The following is a 25,684-nucleotide window of genomic DNA, read 5'->3' as shown; positions in this document are numbered from 1 at the left end:
CAGAGGAGACTAACAGTAAGATTGCCCATATTTCCATGTACAAACGGAAGTCGGGCATTTGTGCCCAGATAGCATTTGCTCTCTCCTCTTCCGTTCTTTCTTCTGTCCCGAGCAGTTGCTCAACTAAAACGAAGTAAAAATCCAAGCGCCAGTGTTGGTCGGAGGGAGCACTCCCCGCTTGGCCCGTAGGTGCACCTCACTCTGTCACACTGGTTACATAAGGTGAGCAGAAGCCGACATGTCTCGCGGAGGAGTGTGTGCGTCCGCACCCCCATGTCAACCAGGGGCATCACTCGGGATTTCCCTAGGTCTGAAATAGTGGGGCACCCAGGCATGGAGTGGCAGAAAACACTTTTCTCATCCGACGAGGAGAGCTGGTTAGTGGGTGTTAGCCCCCGAGTGCTCTTCTTCCTCAGCACAGCCTCAGGAAAAACCAGTTTTGGAAGCACCACACCTTGGGTCAGATGATGCAACGTGATATTAGCGTCGGGTTGCATCAGCGGTTCTGACGCATGTGCCTTTTACGCCGGCAGAAAGCAGTATAATGGGGCAGGAGAAAGAGAGAGAGACTCGCTGCCTAAAAGCCTTTTAAAGGCACCCTCAGCGTTTCTAATTGGCCACACAGGGTGTTGTCGGAGGCTAAACGCCCAACCAGACACCACCCCGGGACAAGCTCCGGCGTGCCATTTCCTGAAACCGGGACCTGACGGCACACTTAGGCAGAATTCTTTTCTGGTTGGTTCTAATGTTTTATATCAAAGCACCACGGTTTAATCTCTTCAATCTTTTCGAATGCCAGGTCTATTAAGAGGTTTTCAGACGGTGCTGCTAATGTCTCTGAAACGCACCAGTTGGTGCTCACTTTCCGAGTTGTTTTACATAAGTGCTTCCACACAGACTCGTGACTTTGACCAAATAACTTTAGATTCGGTTCTCTTGGATTCCCCGCCTGCCTTCAAACGTTTGGTCCTGAGCCCCCACCCCGCCTCCCGCCTCCCCACTCCCGCTTCTCGATGTTATAAAGAACGAACTGCAAAGACCCTAGAACTCTCTAGTCAACCAGGGAAGTTGCCCAAAAAGAAACTTTCAGTGTTAACTCAGGCACTTGAGAGGCAGAAGCAGGAGGATCAAGTTCAATGCCAGCCTGGGCTAAACGGTCAGTTTCAGGTCAGCCTGGGCTACATGAGACGCAAACAAAACCCCAAAGAAAAAGAGAGAAACATTTGGTAGATGAGAAAGTAAACCCTCCCCTAGTGCCAGCCAAGTCGATCTTTCTCCAATTGGCAATCCTGCACGTGGCTTGTCGGGTCCTGTGAGGGGGCCCCTGTCGACTCCTCAGCCTTGACCGCAGCCTTGACCACTTCTCTTCTCGGATCCCTAGACCCTGCACTGTTCCATGGGGTTGGGAAAATGTTTTCTCCCCCACTTCTGGCAGGTCGGATTCTTTAAGTTTCTTAACTCAGCTCGCCCAGGGAACGCCCTTCTTGATCCTGGAATGGGGCAAGTACCACGCTTTCAGTAATTTCTTAATCTTTCCTCTTGCTCCGCCTTCCAACAGGGCAGAGATCTTGTTCTCTAGGTCTGTATTCTAAGCCTCTATCACTTTCACGTCTAGTCTTGCTTGTACTGGGGGCGCGGTAAATACTTTTTTAAAAAATGAGAAAAGAAATTCCCATCAGAAGTACTTTCAAGTCCACCTATGTTAATTACTAATTTCATAGTATGCCCCCCAGCTAATTACTAATTTCATAGTACAGCAAACCTCTATGTAACTTGACCATTGTAACAGCACCCGGCTGCACACTCTGGACACATCCAGGACGAATCAAATCTACCCTGTGTTTGCATAGGAGAAAGTTACTCAAAGTGTATTCATCTTTTCATTCCGATCACTCAATTAGGGCACGTCCCTCGTTGGCTGCTGCGTGAGCAAAGCAACTATTTTCCAGCGAGTGTCCTCAGGTGACCTGTCTAGACGATCAGAGGGAAAAAACAAGAGACTCTGACACTCTTCCGAGCCCCGAAGACGCCTGGTGACGCGCAGGCCGCGCTGCGTGGAAGGGCGTGCGGAGCGCGCAGCGGCGGGGCCGAGCGGGCCTGCGGCGTGGCGCCGGGCGTCCGGGACGCAGGCTCCGGTGGGCGGCCCGGCCGTGGGGTCCTCCGGCCGGTAGGGGGCGCGCGCGCCCGGGGCCCCTCGCCGCCCGCCGCGCGCGCGCTCGCTTGCCGCCCGGCCGCACATGTGTTTCTGTTTTGTGTTGTAGCATTTGTTCTGGAAGCTCGTATTTACATTTTAAGTGTATCTGGTGAGTGGGCTGGAGCCCTCGTCCGGGCCGGGGAGAGAAGAAGCCATCAACCCAGTCTTTCAGTCGCTCCCCTCCTCGTTTCTCATCACTCCAACCAGGTAGGGGCTGGAAACCGTCTGGGACCAGTTTGCAGGGTCTGGGAAAGTTTTTTTTTTTTTTCCTCTTTTTTTTTTTCTTCTTTCCCTCCCCCTCCCCCCCCGAAAGGTTTAAAAAAAAACGCTGGCGGAGGGGGGGCTGGGGAACGGAATGAATAAGAAGGGGAAGGAAGGCGGATCCACGTGGTTTAATCGGAGACAGACAGAGATCCCATTGTTCAAAATCAATAAAAAAAAAAAAAAAAAAAAAGCAGACGGGGCGAGTGCGGGGCCGCGGGGTCCGGGCTGGGGCCCCACGAAAGTTCCTCTTTTCGCGCGTGCTCGCAGGTGCTTGGGGCCCGGCCGGGATACTGGGGGGTCCCCGCGTGGCGCGCGGCGTGGGGAGGGGCGAGGGAGCAGCAGGTGGGGCGGCCCACGCCGCGCCGCGCTCCCCTCCCCCGCCCCGCAGCCAGCCCGTGCATTGTGCGCCCGTGTCTCCGCAGCCCGCGACCATGCCCAGGAAGAAGGGGGCGGCCTGGGAGGAGCCGAGTTCGGGCAACGGCACGGCGCGCGCGGGGCCCCGGCGGCGCGGCGGCCCCGCGGGCAGGAAGCGCGAGCGGCCCGAGCGCTGCAGCAGTAGCAGCGGCGGCGGCAGCAGTGGCGACGAGGACGGCCCGGAGCTGGACGGGGCCCCCGGCGGCGGCAAGCGCACAGCCAGGCCGGCGACAGCGGGCAAGGCGTCCGGCGCCGCCGCGATCATCACGGAGCCCGAGCACACGAAGGAGCGCGTCGTGAGTGGGGCGGGGGCGCGGGTGGTTGGCGGTTGGGGGGGAGGGGCGCCGTGGGGTCACGCCCCGCCCCTCCCCCACGCCGCGCGGGGAACTCCAGGGAGCTGGTCCCGGGCCGGGGGGATCGGGCGTGCGCGGCCGCGCGGGGGCTGTCACTCCCTCCCTCCCCCGTGCGTCCGCCTCCCCCCCTCCCCCCGCGTCTCTTCCTCCTCCGAGGGGGGGGAGGGCGGCCCGCGGGGAGCAGCCGGCTCGCGCCGGGGCTTTGAGGTTCCCGCCGCTGCGGCTCCGGCGCCCCGGGGGGGCGGGGCCTGGCGCGCTGCGCGCATGCTCCGTGTGTGCCCTGCGCGGTCGGCCGGCCGGTGCGCGCGGGGCATGGTGGGGGCCGCGCGGCGCGGGCGTGAGCGCGCATGCTCCTCGGAGGCCCTCCCCGCCCGGGGGCTCTCCTCCTCCTCCCACCCGCGACCCCCCGCAGAGCGGCGCTGGGCTTTGTCTGCCTCGGGTGCCCGCGGCGTGGGGGCCGGTGGGCTCGGTTCTCCTGTAGGCTCCGATCTCGGCCATCGAACTTGAGCTTGCGGGAGGAAAAAAAAAAAAAAAAAAAAAAAAAAGCCCCGCAGAGCGGGGCCCAGGGTCCGCTCGGTCTCCCAGAACTTTGTAAAGCAAGTTTTCTTTGGTACTTACAGCTCTCCCCCCTCCGCCTCTGCGGGAGACCACGTTCTCTGTTAACCCTAAGAAAGAGATGGAGCTTGACCCACAGAGAGTGTCACCCACGTTTTTGAATGGTGTTCTGCAAAAGGTGGCCAGGGTAAAGGGAGTTCGGCACCTCGCTTAGCTGCCCAGGCACACTAGGAGGGATAGAAGAGAGTCCTAACCGTCCTGCAGTAGGTTCCCGCTAGGCACACAGGGCAGCCCTGCGGGAGATAGGTAGGCTTGCCAGGTAGAACCGTCTTACTTACTTAGCCAGAGTATTGGAAGGGGAACCCAGAAACTGCTCTCCTGCGTTTTGCCTAGTGGGTTTGGACAAGGCTAAGGAGTTGGGCATGTTAGGGTCTTTCCTCTGCTGTATCTGGGCTGTCATGGAGTTTTGGAAAGCCGCGTGGAATTGGATTATTTTGTGAATGAAAAAAAACCCGATAGGCCGCAACTGTTCTAGGTATGGTAGAGGAGGACTTTGAGGATTAAACGGACATAGGACATCTGGGAGAGCCCAGAGTGGGCGTGACCCTGAGCTTTGTGAGGAGAAGCCAGAGAGGAACCAGATGCAGTAGCCAACCGCCCAAAAGAGGAGAGAGAGGAGAGGGACCAAAATGGTTGGGTATATAGGGAAGGGCAGCTAAGGGGAGAGGATAGCCTAGCCTGTGGGCTGGATTAAGTTTAGGGTAAGGGGCGGAGTGTGTCAGCCTGGAGAGGCCCTGTAACAGGTAGTGTGAGGGATGGGGGTGGGGGGGAACCTAGTGGCCAGTGCATCTTTGATATGTTAAATAGTCTCCTCAGCTCTTTGTCCCAGTTTGGAGACTTGTGCCAGGCAGTGAGTTCTGTGGTCTGCAGACTGTTATTAACCCTCTCAGGGGTGCATGTGAGGAGTGGCGCAGAGGCCTCTGTCTCCATTAGTCTTGTATTGGAGTTGGCACCTTGTGTCTTACCAGGAGATGCCATCTCTGAGGAGAGGCCGTTCCTGCCGCTCGTGATTGTTTTATGTGTACATCTAACTTTCCCTATGTGTGTGGAGCAGGAACTTAAAGAGCTGTGGGTCCATCCCCTTAGAGCTCTGGGGACTATCATTGTAGGACCCCCGCTGCTGCTCAGTCAGAGGGTCATGGATAGGTGAACCCAGGGACCTATGGGGATTCAGAAGGTATTTGTTGTTACACCTGGGAAATGTGTGCCTCGAGCTTCTGCTTCCATTAGGATCTTCGAGTTTCCTAAGGGCAAGCACACAGCCTTGCAGCCAGGTTCATTCTCCCAGGCCCAGGCCAGCAGGCAGCCCAGTGTGTCTGGCCCGAGGGCTGTAGTCCCCCTCTGCTAGGCAGGCAGACCCAGGACTGTTCGCTGCCATCAGCCACTGTTTTTCAGAAAGCTACTTAACTTATCGTCTCCCCCATGGGAGCCTCCGGCCTTTACCTTCCCTTACCTTGAACGTGGGGAAGGTGAGTTGCATGGTCAGGTTGAGCGCAGAGTTGTCCCGCAGTACGTAGGTGTGCAGGGAAAGACGGTGTGCAGGGAAAGGCGGGCAGTAATCCAGTAATCACTAAGAGCTGACTTAGAAACCAGCCTTCGGTCTTGTCCTACGATATTGAGGGACCTGAGGCGCAGGCGCAGGCATCTGCTCTGTCTTAAGTTGGGTTGCTAAGGTTTCATGGACCCTGAGACACAGTGTTTTTCTTAGTGAAGTGGGAGGAGGGTTGATAGGGACGGTTGTTGCCAGCATCTTGCTGCCTTGCCTGGTCCTCCCAGTCCTGGAGCATCAGTCTCCTGAATGGATGTTTGGGAAGGGTGACTCTTCCCCCTTACTCACAGAGTAGCTCAGAAACTGCTGGGGCCAAGAAATCCCAGTTTGTTGATTGGAGACACTTGGTACATTTTCTGCCTTGGTCCGTCTGCGTCCAGGTCATGTGTGATCAGTCATGGGGAGGTGGCATTCACCTGACCCGGGCCGTTGGGGTTTGCCGTGTAGGACACTAGACAGATGCAGGCACATTGGAGGCTGATTTAGCCCTTGGAGGGTGGGGAAACCTCAGCTTGCCTTTTCTCCTTCATTCCTGTCTTCCACCCTCTCTTCCTTCTTCTTCTTGTTCCTTCCCTCTCTCCTTTCCCTCCATCTGTCCATCCATCCTTTGATGCTTGGGACTGAACCCAGGGCTAAGCAAAAGTTCTTCCACTGAGCCCCCATTTGTTCACTGGGATCCCCTCTCCTCTCCAATGAGGCCGCAGGCTTGTGGGCTAGGTTGTTAATAGTGTGTGGATGAGGGGTCTTTTGACAAGGGCTTGATTGAAAGGGCATTATGAATTGCACTAATTAAACTTGGTATTCCATAAGAAGGAGGGAAGAATTAGGCTACGGAGGGATGAGTTGTTGGGTTAATGGCAGACAGGTGTAGGAGCTGGCAGTGTGTACAGTCACTGATCTGAGAGAACGGGCTCTGTGTCGGAGAAGCTGGAGCCAGGGTAGCAGGTTGTGTGTTTCATGTGAAGCCAGGCAAGGTTGTCACTGATAACCTTTTTCAGAAGGGTGGGGCTCTTGTATGCCTGCCTAGCGGGCATGGAGAGCTTCGGGAGCCACAGGGATGGCAGTAGATCCTGACGACCTGCATCCTGGCCAAGCCCGCGGCCTGCTGGTACCCAGGGATCCAAGTGACCACATCTCAGTGTTGTGAGTTCCCCCTTGGAACCTGCTAACGCAGTGCTGTCTGGCCCCAGGTCATGCTGCTTTTGAGGCCTCTCCCCTGTATTTCTGGGGACCTGAAGACTACAGCTTATCCATACACAAGTAAGTGCTGGCCTTACAGAGGGCCCTGTGCTATGGACTGAGCCTTGTAGAATATTCCAGCCACACCTACCTGCCTTTCCTCAAAGGAGAGAGGAAGAGAAAGTAGGCTCCCATCCCATTCAGGTAACTTGAGTCTGGCCCCAAGAGGCTGCCCCACGCCCCACAGGAGGTCTGAATAATTGAACAGGGTGGCTACTCACTCATTCCAGTGAGGCCTGGGTTGGCCAAGCTGGTCCTTGTCTCTGTCTTTTGGACCTGACTGAAAGTAGGGGATATACATTCTGGGGACACCTGGGAGGTCAGTCAGGTACCCCCCCCCCCAAAGTGTGCTTTCTGGGGACCTGTGGGGTTTATTGGGTATGTTGTTGCAACAGACAGCCAGGGGCCACTGTGGGGGTGGAACTTTTGGAGCCAATGCAACCGCTCAGGTCTGGTTTGTTCTAGCCTCCACAAAAGGCTCAGAAAAGGGTGTCTGTCTTGGGGATGAAGGTGCAGGGGCACAGGTTGAGGCTAGCAACGCATTTATTTAGCTGCTTTTATTTGTCATGTGTTTGCTTACTGTTCTGGGGATGGAGCTTAAGCCTTTGCCCAGGCTAGACCTAATCAGCCCACAGCGCACTTTACAAAGAGTCCACTCATTTATCTCTTCGTTTAATGTACTTATTTCTGTACATGTGTGTGCGCCTGCTCACACCCTGTATGTGCCGGCGCCCTCAGAGTCCCAAGGGTGTCAGATCCCCTGGAACTACAGACAGTTGTGAACCAGTACTTGATCTGGGTGCTGGGACCCCGGGTCCTCTAAGAGCAGTGAGTACTGCCATCTGTCGCTCCAGCCCTACAGGGTAGATTTGGAAACCAGGCACAATCCCAGCATTTGGAAGGCTGAGGCAGGAGGATTATACAAATTGATGCCCGGCTGGGCTCCATAGTAAGACCTTGTTTCTTTTGGTTTTCCGAGACAGGGTTTCTCTGTGTAGTCCTGGCTGTCCTGGAACTCACTCTGTAGACCAGGCTGGCCTCGAACTCAAATCCGCCTGCCTCTGCCTCCCAAGTGCTGGGATTAAAGGCGTGCACCACCACTGCCCGGCTGACCTTGTTTCAAACAAAGGAAACAGTATATTTTTCTCAGATACACATTTACTGTTTGTACTTGGGAGGGTTGTGTGTGTGAGTTTGGACAGGCATAAGGGGCTGTGGGGTCCTGTGGAGGTCAGGGCATAGCTTTTGCAGATTGGTGTTTTGCTTCCATGGGTCCTTAGGATTTGAACTCAGGTCGTCCGGCTTGCATGGTGAGTCTTTTTTCCTCACTGAGCCATCCATCCCAGTAGCCCACAAGTATAAGTTGAAAGGAAAGAAAAAAGTATTTTGACATTTTAGAAGCCAAGAGAGATCGCCTGCACGGGCATGCATGTAAGCAAGCACTGATGCTGATGTGGGCGTGGCCTGCCGCTTTGAGATGTCAGATCTGTGCAGTTCAGGTAGTCAAGATTTGGCAGCCCTGATCTTTTGTGTGTAAGAAGGTTGAGAATTGAAGTACCCTGACTGGGTAGGTGTAGTCATATGCCTGTAGTCCAGTACTGAGGAAGCTGAGGCAGGAGGACCACTGAGACTTAGAGGCAGTCAGAACTAGGTAGCAATTGCCTCTAAACATGGAGGGGACAGGGAGTCAGGCTCTTAGCTGGGAGCTCTTGTGAGGGGCCCCTTTCACCTCTGGTCTCCACCTGTGAGCAGCATCTAATGAGCCCCTGGAAGGCCCTCTGCCTCAGACCCTGCTGCTCCATCAGAGCTATGTCCTCCCTGTCTTATCCCCGGTGAGACCAGGTTGTAATTATCCCCTCCTCTGCGTTACCGTGGGCAGCACACAGGACTCATGTCATGGTGACCTGCAGAGGTGATGCAGGCTGTCTGAGCATCGTGGCCCTTGGGGTGGGGACCATGTGGTCGGGGCGTGAAGTCCCTAGGTCTCCAGCCTTGTGGGCTGGTCTTGTGCATGACTCTGTAGCATGGAATCAAAGAGCGGGGCTCTGCTATGGCACAGTGTCAGTGCTGAGCTCAGACTTGACAAGGGGAATTCTGAGGGCGGGCTTGAGGTCACCTACCTTGGAGCACATAGACGAGGGGGTGACCGCACGGGACCCCTGACCAGCGCTCCCACAAAGAATTATGTTCAACCTGGGTGATGGTGCACTCTCGAAACCCCAGCGCTTGGCTGAGGCTAGATGTGCGATCCAGGTTAGTCCAGGCCGCGGGAGAGACCATGTCTCTTTATTTCATCAGCTAACTATGGAGTGCCAGCAGCAGCCTTGACGAGCTAATTCTTGGTCTCCTGTCTCTCTCTCTCTCTCTCTCTAGAAACTTGAAGGGTCTAAGTGCAAGGGGCAGCTTTTGATTTTTGGGGCAACCAACTGGGACTTGATTGGACGGAAGGAAGTGCCTAAACAGCAAGGTAAGAGAAACAGTTTCCTGCCGGTGACTGTTGTTGACTGTTGTTTCTTGTAGTGCAGGTGGCCAGTGGGGTGCTGGCTCCGCCCACTAGGTAGGTCTTTGTGGGCATGCTCAGAGAAGCCCTGCAAATTGCTTGAGACCAGAACCACTCTGGTGAGGATTCTGCAGTTGAGCTGAACCTGGTCTCCTATATGTCTGAGCCTTCGTAGTTCTGTGTTACTCAGGGACATGTTGTCCTCAGACAGCCAAGACTCCCTGAGTCCTGGAGACTTCCTTTCTCTACTAGGAAAAGGCCAGTCCTGTTCTGTGGTGCCACGAGGCCCCAGACACTTGTCAGACGTGACGGACAGAGATGTACAGGCTGCTTATTGGCTTGTCACAACTCAGCGGAATATGTACACTGTGGAGACTGGGAAAGGGTTCCACCAAGTACCCTGTGTTCAGCTGCCTGTAGAAGACGGGTGTCTTCCTGAGGGCCCCTTGGAGAGAAGAGGGGCTGGCTCAGTGCCACGTTTTATGGCTCTTGATTTCATTTGGAAACACGCCCAAAGTGCTTCCCAGTATTGCTTTGTCCAAGAACAAATATTTGCACACGGGCACACCCTAGCACCCAAACCTGGGGGCCTCGGGCCTTTACCCTGCCCCAGGAAAATGGCAGTGGGTCCTGCATGGCACAAATGGAGCTGACCAGATGCCGTTCCTTTGTGTGGAAGATAGCCATCTTTCTCCGTGGCCATGGACACCAGTCCTGAGAGAGCAGGGTGGCCACCGCAGCTAGGCCACACCACATAGGCTTCTGCTGTCCGCTGTATCCATTTCCTGCTGATAGGGCAAGGACGCCTTGACCTGACTGTCACCCTCTGCTTCTGGTGCCCTCTGTGGCCCAGAAGCTGTGCCATGAATCCAGAGCAGACCAGGCTAGTGGTGTTGGGGGCATCTTGCCGACCTAGCCCGTCCCAGGAGGCCTCCTACCTCCATCTTCAGGCGCCCTGGCCCTTCTGCCTCCCGGCTGGTGTGAGTAGTTTCACGTGTGTTAATTGTAACGTTATGGGCTGGTCAGGCAGCCTGTGACCTTTGCCTGGAGGGAGCTGTCAGGCAGGATAGAGGAGGGCACATTTACCTGCCTGCCCTGCCTATTGGATGTTCGCTGTTCTCTGCCCTTAATGTAGCTTGGTTTACGTGCCAGCGTGGTGGTCCCCGCTAATAGCCTATGGTGAAGACCAGGTCCTGGGTGCCTGGAAACCATGGGATTATGTCTACCAATCTGGCTCTGAAGCTGGGGCCACTGCTAGGTTGTGTTGGGCCCCTCTGAACTGAAATGAGGGAGAACCAGCCTTATGCTATTGTGGCTGATAATGGTGCCCTCTTCGGGGAGATGCTAGGCATTGGCAAGGGTGCTGGAGAGCCGCGCCGCCCCCCCCCCCCCCCAGCTGGTTCAAGAACCCAGCCATTTCTTTACTCTGGCTGGTGCCCAGCACTTCTGCAGCTCACAATCCTGAAAACTGCCAGTGGCCTTACTTGGTTTCCCGATGGCAGGCATGAAGCTCTGGCCCTGCTTTTCCTTTCCGAGTCTGTTGTCCTCCATGACTCGGGGCTGATAGGTCTTCTCTTCGGTTTTAGCAGCCTGGGAGGCCGTCATGTCAGTTAATTAGAGTACTTTTCAGTGATGGGTGGCTGCAGGGTCTGAGAGTGCCCTCTGATGCTAGGTGCCCTGGTACGCTGCATGGGACTGGAAGGAGGGGCTCACATGTGGCTGGTGAGACAGGCATAGAGGGTGGGCCCTGTGTGGTGGTGACCTGTGGGGTGCCAGCAGGCTGTGTCTGAGCCGTCTGAATTGTGGCTGGCTTCTTAAGATACCCACCAGTGTTCTGGAGATGAAAGAAAAGCCATACCCCTGCCTCAGGAACGTGGGAGTAGCAGCTTCTTGTGCCCCTTGGCCAGGCACTTGTGATCTCTGGCAAGGAGAGGACAGTGGCCTGGCCTCTGCCGCCTGTCATGTGGGGGCAGTTAGTGGATGGGATGCAAATGAAGTCGGGTCAGAGTCCAATGTGGGTGAGAGCCTGGAAGACATGCTTGGAGAGATGACGCCACTGAGAAAGAAAGACCTTTTTCTGGTATGGGGAAGGTAGACAGAATCACTCAAGGATTCTGTGTTACTCCATGAGGTACAGGAAGACCAGCCCTGCCCTGTATTAGGATTGGGGACCAGCAGCTGTTTGTAGGTCTGAGGACAGGGATTGGCACCGTTAGTGTACATAGCTGGTGACCCTGGGTAGGCTTCTGTTCTTTGCAACTCTTAGGTGATATCCGATGCTCCTTACCTGCGGCACCCCCCCCCCCCCATGTTCTGCCGGGTTTGATTTGTATTCTTCTCTTTGCAGCTGCTTACCGCAACCTTGGTCAGAATTTGTGGGGGCCCCATAGGTATGGTTGCCTGTCAGGAGTCCGGGTGCGAACTGTGGTTTCGGGCTCATGTGCTGCCCACAGCCTGCTCATCACCACAGAAGGGAAGCTGTGGAGCTGGGGTAAGTGTTGGTGGGTTACACAGACATGCTCTGAAGTGGGGCTTGAAGGGACTTGAAGTTACCTGAAAGAGGCCATCTTCTGTCTGGATCCAAGGCTGGCGTGCGTGCGTGCGTGCGTGCGTGCGTGCGTGCGTGTTTGCCTGCCCTGTGTATGTGGGTTTTAGGGATTGACCCCCAGGCCCCAGGCTTACTTGGCAAGTCTCTTTACCCAAGGACTATCTCACTGGCCCTGTTTTCTGACTCTGCCTTGGTAAATGTTTTCCTGAACTTAAAACAAGGGTGGTCTTTCTGATGCTGCCATCCCTCCAACCAGCCGTCAGTCCTCACTGTGTTGTCCGTTCATCCAGCCCTTGTTTGGCTTGAGCACCTTGTGCCATGAGGTCCATGTGTCCATCATTAAAAGTTATACCCCTGGCCTTTGTAGTTGGCATGTCGTGTTACAAGGCGCGATGGCTGAGCCCATGTGGCTCCTAGCTTCAGGTCTGAGACTGGGTCTTTGTCCACCCTCCATTTCTCCTGAGTCTCCACCTCCCTTAACCAGATTTTCCTGTGACTCCCCCGTCTTCTTCCCAGGTAGGCCAGGAGGTATTGCCCAAGCTCTCGTCATCTCAGACTTGGGGCTCATGCAGCAGGGGTGGGGGGTTGGCTTCTCCATTTGTTTCTAGCCTTTGGCTGGCTTTTAGTTCATATGACGTGTTTATTTTGGTCTGTTTGAGCCTCTTTTTTTTTATGAGCTGCTGCACCAGAGTCCAAATATATTAACATCTGCCGTCTTCTCTGCACGTGGCTAATTTTATAATTCTGTTGGAAAAAAAATCTAACAAGTGTGTGTGGCCCAAATTTATCCTCCCAGGCTTTGGGTGAATACCAACATCTGCCCCAGTTCTGTTTCTCTGGATTGGCGTGGCCCCTCCTGCTGCTTTGTCCTCAACGCTGGCCATGGCCTTTTATGTCACTGTCCCCAACTTGAGAAGCTTCTCTCTGTTCTCCTTTCACCGACAGCAAGGTTCTAGATGGCATCTCAGGGCTGACCCAGTGACAGGAATGATTTTCCCTAGAGCAGCAGCTGGGCTGTGGAGACCTGCCAGGAGGTACCATGATCCCTCCTGGACACTTGGTAGAAGGCTCAAGAAAGAGCACCCAGTCCTGAGCAGGGGATGGGCGCTGCTGTGCTGTGTCCTGACCCCTGAGCTGCAGCAGGCCTGCCTTCACTGGACTTGGGGATAGCAGGCTCCTCTGAAAGTTGGCACCTGCACGGTGCTGGCCTTGGAGCCAACCCTTCAGTTGATGCTTATCTCTGCAGAGAGTTTGGCCTGCGTGGGAGGCCAGGCACCTCCTCTGCTCTCCTCCCACAGGGTGCTAGGGCTCTGCAGTCACACCATGGGGGGCGGGGTGGGGGGAGATGAGTGTAAGCCCACCTTGACTGTGATTCTCGCTTTGCAGCCTTGTGTAATCCCGGTGGTGTTACCTGTGTGCTGTTCTGAGAGAGGGTCTTAGGGTTCCTCTTGGGGTTTTGTTTTGTATCTGTTGGGACCTGAATAGGATTGCAGGACTTGAGTTGTTCTGGGACCCACCTCTTGTCCATCCTAAGCCGAATCGGGGCTCCCTAGAACTGCAGTGTATTGTGAAGGCCTCCACAGGGACTGACTGGTCCCTGCTTGCAGTCACACACCCGTACAGCACAACAGCTCTCCAGGAGGAGGTGGTCCTATAGGCAAGGGGTGTGTGTTGAGAACAGGCCTGCCCCTTGTCATGAGGGTTCCTAGGGCTGGGGTCTTAGAACAGCTGTGTGTGGGGGTGGGTATTGATAAGTAGATAGAATCAACAGGTGCATCAGACTCCCTGAGGAGCAAGGGGCTGTCCCCCAGCCTCACAAGGAATGGAGACTTCTTGGAGCCTTGAGGCCTCTGGTGTAGCCAGGTCATACCAAGCATTTCCTGGAGTAATAGAGACTGGGGGTGTATTGGGGTGACCCTGAAGCTGACCACTTCCTGTTGGGATGCTCTCTCTACTGGAGAGAGTAGCTGTCAGGGCTTTGTGGGAGGTTTGTTTTGAGGACAAGGATGGGAACGGCCCCAACATGTCCTTGCATTGCTTACCTGGCCAGCCGTGATCTCCTTGTAGGTCGGAATGAAAAGGGGCAGCTGGGCCATGGTGATACCAAGAGGGTGGAAGCCCCCAGACTCATTGAGGCCCTCAGCCATGAGGCAATCGTGCTGGCAGCATGTGGGCGCAACCATACTCTGGCCTTGACAGGTAAGAACCAGCTCTTTTCATCTTAACTAAGGCAAAAAGGCTCCAAAGATGGTTTGTCTGGGAGCTAGTGCGTTGGTCAGTGTCACAAAGGTGGTGCCTGGTGAGTTAGCTAGGCCAGGTTAGTTAGCTGGTTACTTGCTGAAGGCAGTGAAGGGACTCTGGTGGCCCTGAGAGCCCAGACCAGGGTCTGTGTATGACAGGGCTCAGCGCTATTCCACACGCTTATCCTTGGGGATGGACAGACACACACACCCATGCTCGGCCTGGTGGACAAGCTGTTTGCATAGCATTGATCCAAATCCATTCGAAACCGTCCACCCTCACATCCTTTTTTGTCCTGTTTGTCTCTCCTTTCAGATACTGGCTCCGTGTTTGCCTTCGGAGAGAATAAGATGGGGCAGCTGGGCCTTGGGAACCAGACAGATGCTGTCCCAAGTCCTGCTCAGGTACCAGGCGGGCTGTGGGCCTGGGCAGCTCTGGTTTGAGAAGTGATGTTTTACCAGGAAAAGTGTGGAGAAGAGAGCCAGTGTTTGTGTCAGCCCAGTAGTGGGGATGCAGGGCTCTCTTCTCCTGTAGACATGGTGCAGACATGTCTTGGTCCTGAGGCCAGTGGGGGGTTGGGGCTGGTAGCTAAGCCTTGTAGTTGGGAGTTCTGCAATTGGGTAGTTAGCAGGGACGGGATGAACCTGGGCACCGGATTCCCCCTGGACCACCGGGTTTAATGCTCGCTGCTTTTGTCTGGGCCTCAGTCTTTCTTTCACGGGTTCTGCATTTAGACTGACCCTGTGCTGTGGAGCGAGCCAGCCTGTCATTCTCCAGTCCTCTGTCTTTGTTCTTCCTTTTTTGGGACATTTCACATCTGGCTCATACCTTACCCACAGTTCTGCGAATGAACTGGAAGCCTGCTTGTTAGTCCTTAAGTTGGGGCTGACAGCATTGTTGGCACCAGAATTGACCTTTGGGGTCACTGAGTTTGCTCTGTGGTTGAGTCACCGGATGATGGAGGGTTAACGTTCTGCCTCTCCTGTCCTGGCAGGGTGGGGGTTGCCAGCAGTTAAAGAGTCCTGGTAGACTAAGCTTTGTGATACATGTCCACTCAAGTGGCAGCCTTCTGAACTGTGGAATAATCCGCCTTTGTGAGTGGCTGTTGTTTCATGCCAGGGCAGAATGAGGAAGAGACTCACGGAGCTGAAAGCTGCTTGTCTTCTTTTGCAGATTATGTACAACGGGCAGCCAATTACCAAGATGGCCTGCGGGGCTGAATTCAGCATGCTGATGGACTGCAAAGGAAACCTCTATTCCTTTGGGTGCCCTGAATATGGCCAGCTGGGTATGGAGGTCTCTTTCTTAAAAGCTCTGCAGTCTGGCTGTAAATGGAGAGCCAGAAGGCATCGTGGGGCTACGCACACACGTTACAAGTGTAATTGATCCAGATAGCGGTGTCTACCCGATAAGTGCGTCTCATGCTCGGCAGAACAGCTTGCTGTTAACTCACAGGTTACAGGGGTCAGTGAAGACTCGGAAGTGAGTCTGGTTTGGAAATCCATTTGTATCAGAGTCTCAGGCAGAAGGACAAAAGCTGAGCCCCTTTGATCCGGTTTCACGTATATAAATGAGCCTTTATTGGAAGTGAGAGAATTATGTAAGAGTGAGGTTATTCTGGAAATCCTGGCTAGGCAAGCAGCTGGTGTGTCTTCAGCTCAACCCTCACCACATGGGACTCTGTCCTGCACAGAGCAGAAGAGCGGTCAGCAAGCCTGTTAGAACTTACCATGCACGATCTCCATTTTCCTTTCCTCTCTGACTCCCTGCCAGTTCCTCCTGTGCCTTCTGGAGTCCTGAGCATGAGGTGAGGTGTGGGCGCCACCTACTGGTGTCTGAACAGCCTGCAGCAGTCCAGGATCTGGGTTGCTGGGTCTCCTCGTCATTAGAAGAGTGCAGATGGGAGAGTATAAATAGAAGCAGAGCGTTGCACTGGCCTTAGACTGCAGGGAACAGTGACTCTGTGAAACTAAATATACCTCGAGTCAGAGTGAAGAAGGACCGGCCCCTTACGCACATCCCTGCTGGTTGCCAGGGAGTCTTGGGCTGTTGGATAAACGGTTTCCATGGCCACGGGCGGGCCTCCTGCCATTCCGAGGCCCAGCACAGGAAGTGCGTTTCTGTCCTTTTTGCTGTGTGTGCGGCTTCTCTGCCACCCTCAGACAAGCATCTTGCAGCCTGCCTGTTTGGCTTCGGGAACTTGATCTTGGCGGTAGGATGGCATTTGTGGAGTGGCTTTGGAGGGTCAGTTAAGTACAGTGTGCGCTGTCTTCTACTGAGTTCTTGTTGAAAGCTATTAAGAAACCTGACTTCACCTGTGTCTGTTGGCAGTTCACTCTGAAACAGGCTGGTGCCACACACAGTCTCAGCATCTGAGGGGGAGAGGCCGGACTGTAGCAAGTTTTGGAGGGTGGTCTAATTTACGTGGGCTACAGGCCAGCTGGGACGCGCAGAGTGAAAGTTGTCTCAAAAAACAAAACACAAGCCTGATCCCCCCAGTTCTGTTCTTGTCTCTGTGCAGACTTTGCTGTTAGAGTTCAAACAGGATTGCAGGGGAGGGGCTGACGGTACTCATTAGGTACTGTAGTGACTGGCTGCCAGCGATGGCATCTCACTGGGGACCCCGACACATTGCTACAGCAATGCTGCTGCCTGGGCAGGGACTGAGAATGTTCTGGGCTGTGAGCAGCCAGCATTCTGGCTACTGGGTCTGGACTGGCACTCCTAGCTTGTTTTTGTTTGTTTGGTGGATCTGTTTATATTTGTTTGTTTGGTGGGGTTTGTTGTTGTTGTTTTGTTTTGTTTTTGAGACAGCATCTTGTATGTCTCCAGCTGGCCTAGAACTTAATGCAGACCAGACTGGCTTCAAACTCGGAAGTCCTCCTGCCTTTGAGTACTGCAGTTAAGTACTGCAGGCGGTACCCATTTCTGCTTGGTTTTTGTGACAGAGTTCATGTAGTCAGAGCTTTAAATGCCCTGTGTAACTGAGGATGGCCTTCGCTTCCTGCTCTTTCTGCCTCTGCGTCCCAAGTGCTGGGATATACTGCCAGTGCAAGAAGCCAGAGAGTGCCCGGTCCTTGGGCCACAGGCATGTGGTCCGGTACTAGGCTTCATGCAGTGCTGGCTTGGCGCTTGCCTGGAGTATGCCAGGCTGCCCAGTCTCACATGGTGCTTTGTGAATTCCAGATTTTTATGTTCTTTACAGGATGCTTAAATTACTGCAAATTCACAGAGAGAGATACAGAATTGTGGGCTGAATGATCTTGTCCACACTCTCCCTACTGCCGGTCCTCAGAGTTCCCCAACTCGGAGCTTGGGAGACTGTCTTTCAGATGTGAGCTACCCACTGTTGTGACCTTAGCCACAGGAAGAGACATTTTTTTTTTTTTTTTTTTTTTTGTTTGTTTGTTTGTTTTTTTTCGAGACAGGGTTTCTCTGTGTAGCCCTGGCTGTCCTGGAACTTACTCTGTAGACCAGGCTGGCCTCGAACTCAGAAATCCGCCTGCCTCTCCCTCCCAAGTGCTGGGATTAAAGGTGTGCGCCACCACCGCCCAGCGACATATTTTCTTTTGCTTCCCAGTCCTTATGGATATGTGTAGGGTTTTCCTAAGTGACTGTACTATGGCATAGGGCGTCTGTGTTTTATATAAAGAGTGCCCTGTGTTACCTACCAGCTCGTGAGCAACTGGGCAGGCTGAGTCTCTGGCTGGGGGGCAGGGTGGTGCTCTTGGCCTGTGCCTTTTGTCACTGACAGCCTGTTGTGTTACCACAGGACACAACTCGGATGGGAAGTTCATCGCCCGAGCACAGAGAATAGAATATGATTGTGAGCTGGTGCCCCGGAGAGTGGCCATCTTCATCGAGAAGACCAAGGATGGGCAGATCTTGCCTGTCCCCAACGTGGTGGTTCGAGATGTAGCCTGTGGCGCTAACCACACAGTAAGCCTGTTTCTTTCTCATTGCTCCAAAGCTATGCTGGTGTAGACTGGTACCTGCTTTACTCAAGCTGTGTCATTTGGCTGAGTGAGTCTCCCGTCCAGATCTCCTTTCCTTTACAGACAACATACAAACATGAGGATACACATATGTGTCTGTGCCCTGCCACTAGCACACAACCTGCATGTGCTGTCTGTATGACAGGCAGTGCCTTTTGCTAGGGTGTGAGTGGTTAGCCGTTGAGGGTGTCTCCTTAAGGTCATTCATTAGCAGGACATCTGGAAGGACAGGCGTGTGCGTGTGCTGCTTTGAGCGCCTTTGTTGTAGCATACGTGCACGCGTGCTCATGGTATGTGTGTGTAAGTCAGAGACTGCTTCACGTCAGTCATCAGCTTTTCAGTGCAAGGCAAGGACCCTCACCTGCTGGGCAGTGTGGTTTGGTGTTTTTTTTGGGGTTTTGTTTTTTTTTGTTTGTTTGTTTGTTTTGTTTTGTTTTTGCTTTGTTTTTAAGATAGGTCTGACTATGTGGCCCTGGCTGTTCTTGAACTTGCTGTGTAGACCAGGCTGATTTCAAACTCTGCCTGCCTCTGCCTCTCTGGTTCTGGGATGATGGGTGTGTTCCTGTCAGTGTGGCCCTTTGTGGTCTCTTGTTGAGAATAGGTGAGCCTGGTCTGGGCCTTTCCCTGTGGCAGGAGAAAGGGAGCCAAGAGCCGACTGAGTCCCAGAGCTGGCCTCTTGTCTGCTTGGCGGTGCTCAGTGGATTAAATGCAGGTGACCTGAGCCTGCAAGTCCACAAACCAGCACACTGTTCTCTTCTTTCTCATCCGGGAAACCTGTGTTACGTATTTTGCAGTGTTGGGTGTGGGGCCCAGGGCTCTGTTTGTGCTGGGCAGGTGTTCTAGCCCTGAGCTGTACGCCTTCCATCCCGTGCTGAGCTAGCTTGTTGTACATTTGCAGGGTTTATTTAGATGTGAAACCTCAAAGACAAGACAAGGCAGATTGCAAACAGCTGTCACATCTGTGCCTGCCTCACCTGTGTGCGCCTATGGCAGCAGCCTTATCTCCTGCTGTGCAGTTTAGACAGTGTTGCCATAGACGACCATTTGGCTTCTGCCTTTAAAGAGAAAGGAAGATGACACCCTCATGAAGGAGGTGCACCCCGGCCCCTGCTGGCAGCCATGTATATAGGCTGTGGGACTCTCCATTGCCATCTACTGTCCCAGATCCTTTGGTCAGAAGCACTGGCCCATCTATTCCAGCCTGTGTCTTCTCTCGCTGCAGCTGGTCCTGGACTCACAGAAGCGAGTCTTCTCCTGGGGCTTCGGTGGCTATGGCCGCCTGGGCCATGCTGAGCAGAAGGATGAGATGGTACCTCGCCTGGTGAAACTGTTCGACTTCCCGGGACGTGGTGCGACCCAGATCTATGCTGGCTATACCTGCTCCTTCGCTGTCAGTGAAGTGGGTCAGTGCCTGTTCCCTGCACAACTTCTCAGGTCCCCGTGGTTGGAGCCAGGTGCAGGGGTTTCCTCCTGGGGGTGGCTGCTGCTCCCACAGGCCCACAGCCATGTCTGTCCCTCCTTGGCTTGTTCTCTGCGGCATCCCTTTAAGCAGCTGTCCTTCACCTTGGTGTTCTGAGATGCTTGCTCATGACACTACTCTGTTTTGCATCCTTCCAGGTGGCCTGTTTTTCTGGGGGGCCACCAATACCTCCCGAGAATCTACCATGTACCCGAAAGCAGTGCAGGACCTCTGTGGCTGGCGGATCCGGAGCCTTGCCTGCGGGTAAGTAGCTGTATCCAGGGCATGTGGTGTGTGTTCCTTCCTCGGAGTGTTGGATGCTCTATGTGCCTGTTTCCCGAGGTGTCTCTATGCCTGCTGATTCTAGATCTTCCTAGCTAGACATAGGAGACACAACACCCCCCCCCCCCCACCCAAAAAAAAAAAAAAAAAAAAAAAAAAAAAAACCGTGGGAGAGGGCAAAGTTCAGGCTTGGTAGATGCTAGGACAGGTAGATGTGAGGATAAGTGGCGCCTTCCCTCACGGAAAGTGATTTTGAAAGATTTTGTTTGGGGGGAAAAAAGCAGAAGGTGGCAATTTTCCCTCAGCTTGGAAACTGTAGACTTTTAATTTGTCAACACAGCTCAAGGAGAGGCAAACCTTTATTTTGTATTCTTATTGAAGGACACCTGCTGAGTCACCCAGTACTTAGAGGTGACAAATGTGTATGAGTTACTTGTTCCAAGCTATTGCCTGTTGGTCCTTGTGTCCCCCATCCCAAAGGATCTCCCTCTGAGAGCCCCAGGACAGAGATGGGTGGTGAGGCCCTGGGTATGGTATTGATCTGCAAGCACGTGGCCCCTCCCTGTCTGGGAAGAGTTAGCATAAGGTGGGCGTGTCAGCACTGAAGGTGTCCTGGTCTCTGGGTGGTGGTGACAGCATCTGCCTGTTTTCAGGAAGAGCAGCATCATCGTAGCAGCCGATGAGAGCACCATCAGCTGGGGGCCGTCGCCAACCTTCGGGGAACTGGTGAGCCACAGCAGGCCTGGGAAGAGCTGAACTAGTCAAGACTGGCCTGAGAGTGGGGATACGGGTGAATGAGTGGGCGATGTCCTCCACTAAGGACTGTCCCAGCAGTGGGTCACATTTGGTTTTCAGTGTTAAGACTGTCCTAGTTGGTTGCTGGCCTTGCTGTAGAAAAGGTGACAGGCTACAGTGACAGGACCGGTTCCAGGAGGCAGTGTCTTCTTGAGCTGTATGAGTCACCCTGGTTCCTGTGACCTCCAGACTTTGTGCTTCATAGGCAGACAGGGCCACAGGTTTGTGCCCTATGGATCCCTGTCATTGGGCCAACCACACAGTGCCTGGACGATTTTGTTCTTCACGTTCCCCAAATCGGGTTACTGGTTTGTTCTCAGCCCCAGAGCCTGGAGAAGGAGCAGAAGCCACTGCCCTTGCTTCTTACTGCCCAGCTGTCTTGTCCATAGGTCCTGCAGCTCGGTGCACTTTCCGCTTTGTAAGGAGGCCGAGATTGGCTTGTGGGTTTTGTGCATCTCCTGTAGCCAGGGTTGCACTCTCAGTGAGACCCGGCCCTTGACTCTGTTTTGTTTTGTTTTTTGAGACAGGGTTTCTCTATAGCCTTGGCTGTCCTGGAGCTCACTTTGTAGACCAGGCTAGTTTTGAACTCCCAGAGATCCATCTGCCTGCCTCTGCCTCTTGAGTGCTGGCGTTAAAGGCTGGCCCTTAACACGTCATTGGGTTTCTTTATCATCCTTTTGGGAGAAGTTTCTCAGCACAGTGGGGCTGTCCTTGTGCTTCAAGGTGTCAGTGGGCTCCAAGGGACCCTGTAAGGCAGCAGAGGGACTGCGGCAAAGTGACTGCGGGCCTTCCTCTGTCTCTGTTGTCTCAGAGAAGGGAGGATGGTGCCTTTTGTTTGTTTTCAAGACAGCAACTCAACATGTAGCTTTGGCTGGCTTGGAACTCACTATGTAGATCAGGCTAGCCTCAATTTACAAAGGTCTGCCTGCCTCTGCCGCCTAAGTGCCGGGATTAAAGGTGTTCACCACTACACCTGACTGTATAGTTGGGGGGGGGGATCTGAAATTGGTCTTTGACAGCCTGGACTTGATGGTAGCGTGTCAGCAGCATAGTGACTATGGGCCAGCCTGAGCTCCACGGCAAGGCCCTGCTTCAAAAAGTTGTTGATCTTTGGGGACTGGAGAGATGGCTCAGTGGTTAAGAGCACTGCCTGCTCTTGCAGAGATGGAGGGTTTTGATTTCCAGAGCCTACTTGGTGGTTCACAACTGTCTGTGGGTCCAGTTCTAGGGGAACCAACACCCTCTCCTGACCTCTGCAGATACCTAGCATGCAAGTAAAGACATGCAGGCATGCAGGCATGCAGGCACAACACCCAAACACAAAGCCTTTTTTTTAAATGTTCTAAAAGACTCCTAATACAACTTTGCATCATTGTGGACTTAGGAAGCCTTGGCCAGGAAGGGCGTCCCCTGGAGGAGCTGAACCCGGGGCAGGATAAAAGCCTTGGGGGTCTGCCCTTGGCCCCGTGCTCCCCAACAGTTCTTGGCCATTGTTAACCTTTGACATCACCAACAACTGCTTCCTCCTGGTCAAGGGTTGTCAGGGCTGGTGTGTGTGTCAGCATGTTTCAGCATGTTGATTTTGATTGTGTAGATCGGACTGCTGTGGGTATTGGCACCGTCAACAAATGCATGATGCATTTTGTCCCATAACCCACAGTGGCTGATATGCCTGGAAACATGCTCTTCCCTTCTGTTGGAACTTGCCGCAGTGGTGATTTGTCATTACTTCTTGTTATCTCTGCAGGGATACGGGGACCACAAGCCCAAGTCGTCTACTGCAGCTCAGGAGGTGAAGACTCTGGATGGCATCTTCTCCGAACAGGTGAGGGGCCTGCCGTTCGTGTCTGTGGTGTCGTGCTGAGCTGTGTCTGTTCTTTCATAGAGTGTTGGAAGGGTGCAGCCCTCAGCAGGAGAAAGGCCGAGGAGTGCTGGCCGCCCCCTAGCCCCATACTGGAATTGTTTGCCACTGGGCCAGGACCAGGGCCTAGTCCCCGAGTAGAGTAGATAACACATTTTGGCTTGTGTTTGGGGGCAAGGACAATGTGGAGCTGCACCCCAAAGAGGGCTCTTTGAACTTCCTGGGAGCCTGGGAAAGGGTTTCCTTCTTTCCCGAGGCCCAGTTTTCCTCCGTGCTGACCCTCATTGAGCCAGGCCAGCACGTGACATCCGGCATCCATGACGCCGGTGCCTGTGCCGTGCTGACACCGGCTTGTTCCCACAGGTGGCCATGGGCTACTCACACTCCTTGGTGATAGCGCGAGATGAAAGCGAGGCCGAGAAGGAGAAGCTGCGGCGGCTGCCCGAGTACACCCCGCGCACCCTCTGAGCAGGCCGGCCCTCCCCTCGTGGCAGCTGTCCTTTCCACGTGCACTGGGACCAGACGTCAGACAAGGAATTTCGGAAGCAAAAGTGACCAAGGGTGCATTGGGTTAGCCTCCCTGAGGTTCCGTCTCCAAGTGATTCAACATTAACTACCTTCTGTATGCTTTCCAAAGTGTCCCTCGATGTTTGATTAAAACGTTTGCTCATAGCCGGCTTGCCTTTCTACACGAGAGGCAGGAACCCTGGTGGGCTTAGGGTTTTTTTTTTTTTACGTTGTTCTTCTCCCCACTCCTGAGTCTTTGTCCAGCCCTCCATCCCAGCCATAGTTAGCATTGTGATCCGAGTGGGTGCCACGTGGGAGAGGGATCGCCACTTTCCCAGACAGAAACGGCCCTTTTAGGAACCAGCAGCCGCTAGGCCAATCCGTGGTGTCGGCCTCCACCCAGATTCCTGCCTGCCCGCTTTGAGAGACCTGGTCACTTGCTTGTGGGCCCACCCACCTGCCGCCTCCCCTCATGGTATTCCTGGCTTGCTGTCTGCGGGGCCTGTGTGCGCCTTTTGGCTGAAGCGTTTGTAGAAGCAGCCATCTTCCCCCTGGTGGGGCTTTGGGGTCTGTGTTTAGCCATTCATATCTACTTTAGCTCTCAAGTCCAAATGAGAATGGGGACCATGGGGTGCGGGGTGGGCAGTTAGAGATTGGTCAGCCAGCAGTCAGATGTGTCCTCAGTCCTCTGTGGCCCACCATTGCCGCCTGCGTGCTTTGCCTGTCTGCTCCTGCTGTCCCCTCTGCCTGGGATGGCCACCCTGCTCTGAGACTTGGCCACTCTTGTCCTGGCCTCAATGTTCTTTGGCCGCTTGCGTTTGCTTGGCTCTGGTACCAAATAGTTGGGATTCTTGATGAAATCCCCTGCCCCTCGTGTGTGTCAGTACAGATGTTGCCACTGTCACCACACCCCCAAGTGCCCTCTGCCGAGCCCGTCCTGGTATTGACTTTGTGGCTAAGTTCCGAGGTGCCTTTCCTGGATCCTCCTCACTGGGCCCGAGTGTGGCAGCAGCTCGGGCTGGGGCCTTGGTTTCCAGAGGGTCTGGGCTGGTTTGACTGCTTTAACTAGGATTAGTTCAGTGGTGCTCGGGGGTGGGGTGGGGGGGCAAGGGGGCTAAGGATCGAAGTGTGAGGTGGGGTGGATGGGAAAGTCAAAATTCTGGTCTTGAGATTTATGGATTTGCTTTTGCTGTTGTGACGCTTGTCTCTATGTTAAAATGCCAAAAAATGCCCAGTCTGTCGCTTTCCTCTGCCCAGCGCTTCATAGTAGCTTCTGGCTTTGCAAGGTGTCTGTCTCGGCCAGTGCCGTGGCCTGCCAGAAAGGGTCCGAGTTCTCACTGTCCCCCATCTGTCCAGAGACAAGCTTCTGTAGTGGCAGGGTTTCTGCAAAACTAACCTGCTTTGCCCAGGTCACCCCAGACACTGTCCCTCACTTCACGTGTGGGTCTGGAGCCATCCATGGTCTCTGGAGATTGCTGTTCAGGGTCTGCTCCTTCTGTCCTGGAGGTCTCCTGGAATTAGTTGTGTGGTCACCAAGAGGATTGAGGACACAGTAGCCCTGAGCTGAGCTGGGCTCATCTTCCAGGGAGCAAACCTAAAGCCAGCAGTCAGCCCCCCTGGCTAGAGCCCTGCAGTGGGTGAATAGAAAGTATCTGATGGGTAGAGAGCCTTGTGCCTGGCCATAGCCCCCTCCCTTTAGGCTGAAATTCTCACTTGAGCTTTCCCATGGGAAACTCTAGAACAGGAGGAAGGTGGGAAGCCCTGGGTAGGAACTACTCTGGCCGCCCAGGGGTTCCTGAAATCTTCTGGTCATCATCAAAGGGTAACGCAAAGGGAGTGAACAAGATGGTGGGATTCGGTTGAAGGTGCCTGGTTTAGTGCTGTTAATTGTCTTATTTTTTTTTATATCTATATTTCTTGGAGTAAACATTTTAAATAAACGGCATCATTGTTTACTCTGCCTTGGCTTTCGTGTTTGCTCTTCAGTAGTGTGGAGCGCGTCCCCAGCCCTGTACACATGCCTCAGAACAGTGACCAAAGAGGGTGAAGGCAACCAACCCCTGGGGAGCTTGGGATAGCTGCCAAGGGCTTCCCAGCCAGGGTTGGACACAGTCCGGGAACACACATACATGGTCCAGCCTCAGGAGCTGGTTTTTGTAGGTGGGGCAAAGTCTCAAGTAGCCCAGGCTGGGGGCCTGCCTCTGCCTTTGCAGTGCCCAGGACATGTGAGGTGTTCAGCCCCAGGTTAAGCATGCTAAGCATGGCTGCCTGTTGACAGTCCTCAAGGTGTGTTAAAAGTGGGTTTGGATTTTCCTTTTTTGTCGGAGACAGAGTCTTGCTGTGTAGCCATCTTTGGGCTGGAGTATTTCTGTGTAGTGTAGACTAGGTGGGCCTTGAAGAGATATAGTCTACCTGCTGTTATATGAATTATTTTTACTCTAAAAGCTGAATCTGCCGGCTGTATTTCTTTACCTTTGCAAATCTCCAATAACCACACAGAAACCAAGATTTATTTCAAGTTCCACCTCAGTGCCTGTGCAGTTAAAGGATTATTAACTTGTAATGTTAATCTGTCTACCCCCCCGGGCTCCACCTCCAGCCTCCCCCCGGGCCCCGGCCTCATGATACTTGCAGTTTAATATGGTTCTAGCTCTCTGCTTCGGAAGTTTCTTCCCTGGCTGTCTTCTCTGACCCTCTCCCTCCTCTGGCTGGTGGAGAGACAGAAGAGTCTAGACCCCAAAGCATTACAGTGCCGGGTCTGGATCGAAACAAGATGTGGGGGCAGAGGAATCAGCATTTGAACAACACAAGGAAAACTTTTACACAGTGCATAAAGACATCATGTCGACAACCTGTCCCCCTGCCTAC

At 54.0% G+C, this 25,684-nt stretch overlaps 1 protein-coding gene across 2 annotated transcripts; it reads left to right on the top strand.

Annotated features, from left to right (window-relative positions):
- Positions 1-2,216: 2,216 nt before the first annotated feature.
- Positions 2,217-24,776, top strand: Rcc2 (regulator of chromosome condensation 2). Of its 2 annotated transcripts, none has more exons than XM_034502199.2 (13): positions 2,217-2,401; positions 2,881-3,168; positions 9,002-9,095; positions 11,476-11,619; positions 13,744-13,875; positions 14,233-14,321; positions 15,091-15,205; positions 17,690-17,856; positions 19,135-19,315; positions 19,530-19,635; positions 20,307-20,379; positions 22,196-22,273; positions 22,673-24,776. In XM_034502199.2, exons 2-13 carry the CDS (start codon positions 2,890-2,892, stop codon positions 22,775-22,777), a joined length of 1,563 nt encoding a protein of 520 aa, XP_034358090.1. In that variant the 5' UTR covers positions 2,217-2,401; positions 2,881-2,889; the 3' UTR covers positions 22,778-24,776. The 2 variants fall into 2 exon arrangements, with proteins under 2 accessions (XP_034358090.1, XP_076789971.1); XM_076933856.1 differs by lacking the exon at positions 2,217-2,401 and adding an exon at positions 2,593-2,725.
- Positions 24,777-25,684: the final 908 nt, after the last annotated feature.

Source organism: Arvicanthis niloticus, chromosome 5 (assembly GCF_011762505.2).
Source record: "Arvicanthis niloticus isolate mArvNil1 chromosome 5, mArvNil1.pat.X, whole genome shotgun sequence".
NCBI classification, from domain to species: domain Eukaryota; kingdom Metazoa; phylum Chordata; class Mammalia; order Rodentia; family Muridae; genus Arvicanthis; species Arvicanthis niloticus.
The sequence above is the reverse complement of the archived record's forward strand: the minus strand, read 5'-3'. Positions and strand labels throughout refer to the sequence as shown.

What these genes read in the sequence shown, in the direction of transcription:
- Rcc2 (XM_034502199.2), top strand. Translation starts at nt 2,890, where the DNA reads ATGCCCAGGAAGAAGGGGGCGGCCTGGGAGGAGCCGAGTTCGGGCAAC. An exon ending in AGGGAAGCTGTGGAGCTGGG is followed by an intron (nt 11,620 to 13,743) that starts GTAAGTGTTGGT and finishes ATCTCCTTGTAG; the next exon opens with GTCGGAATGAAAAGGGGCAG. An exon ending in CCCTGAATATGGCCAGCTGG is followed by an intron (nt 15,206 to 17,689) that starts GTATGGAGGTCT and finishes GTGTTACCACAG; the next exon opens with GACACAACTCGGATGGGAAG.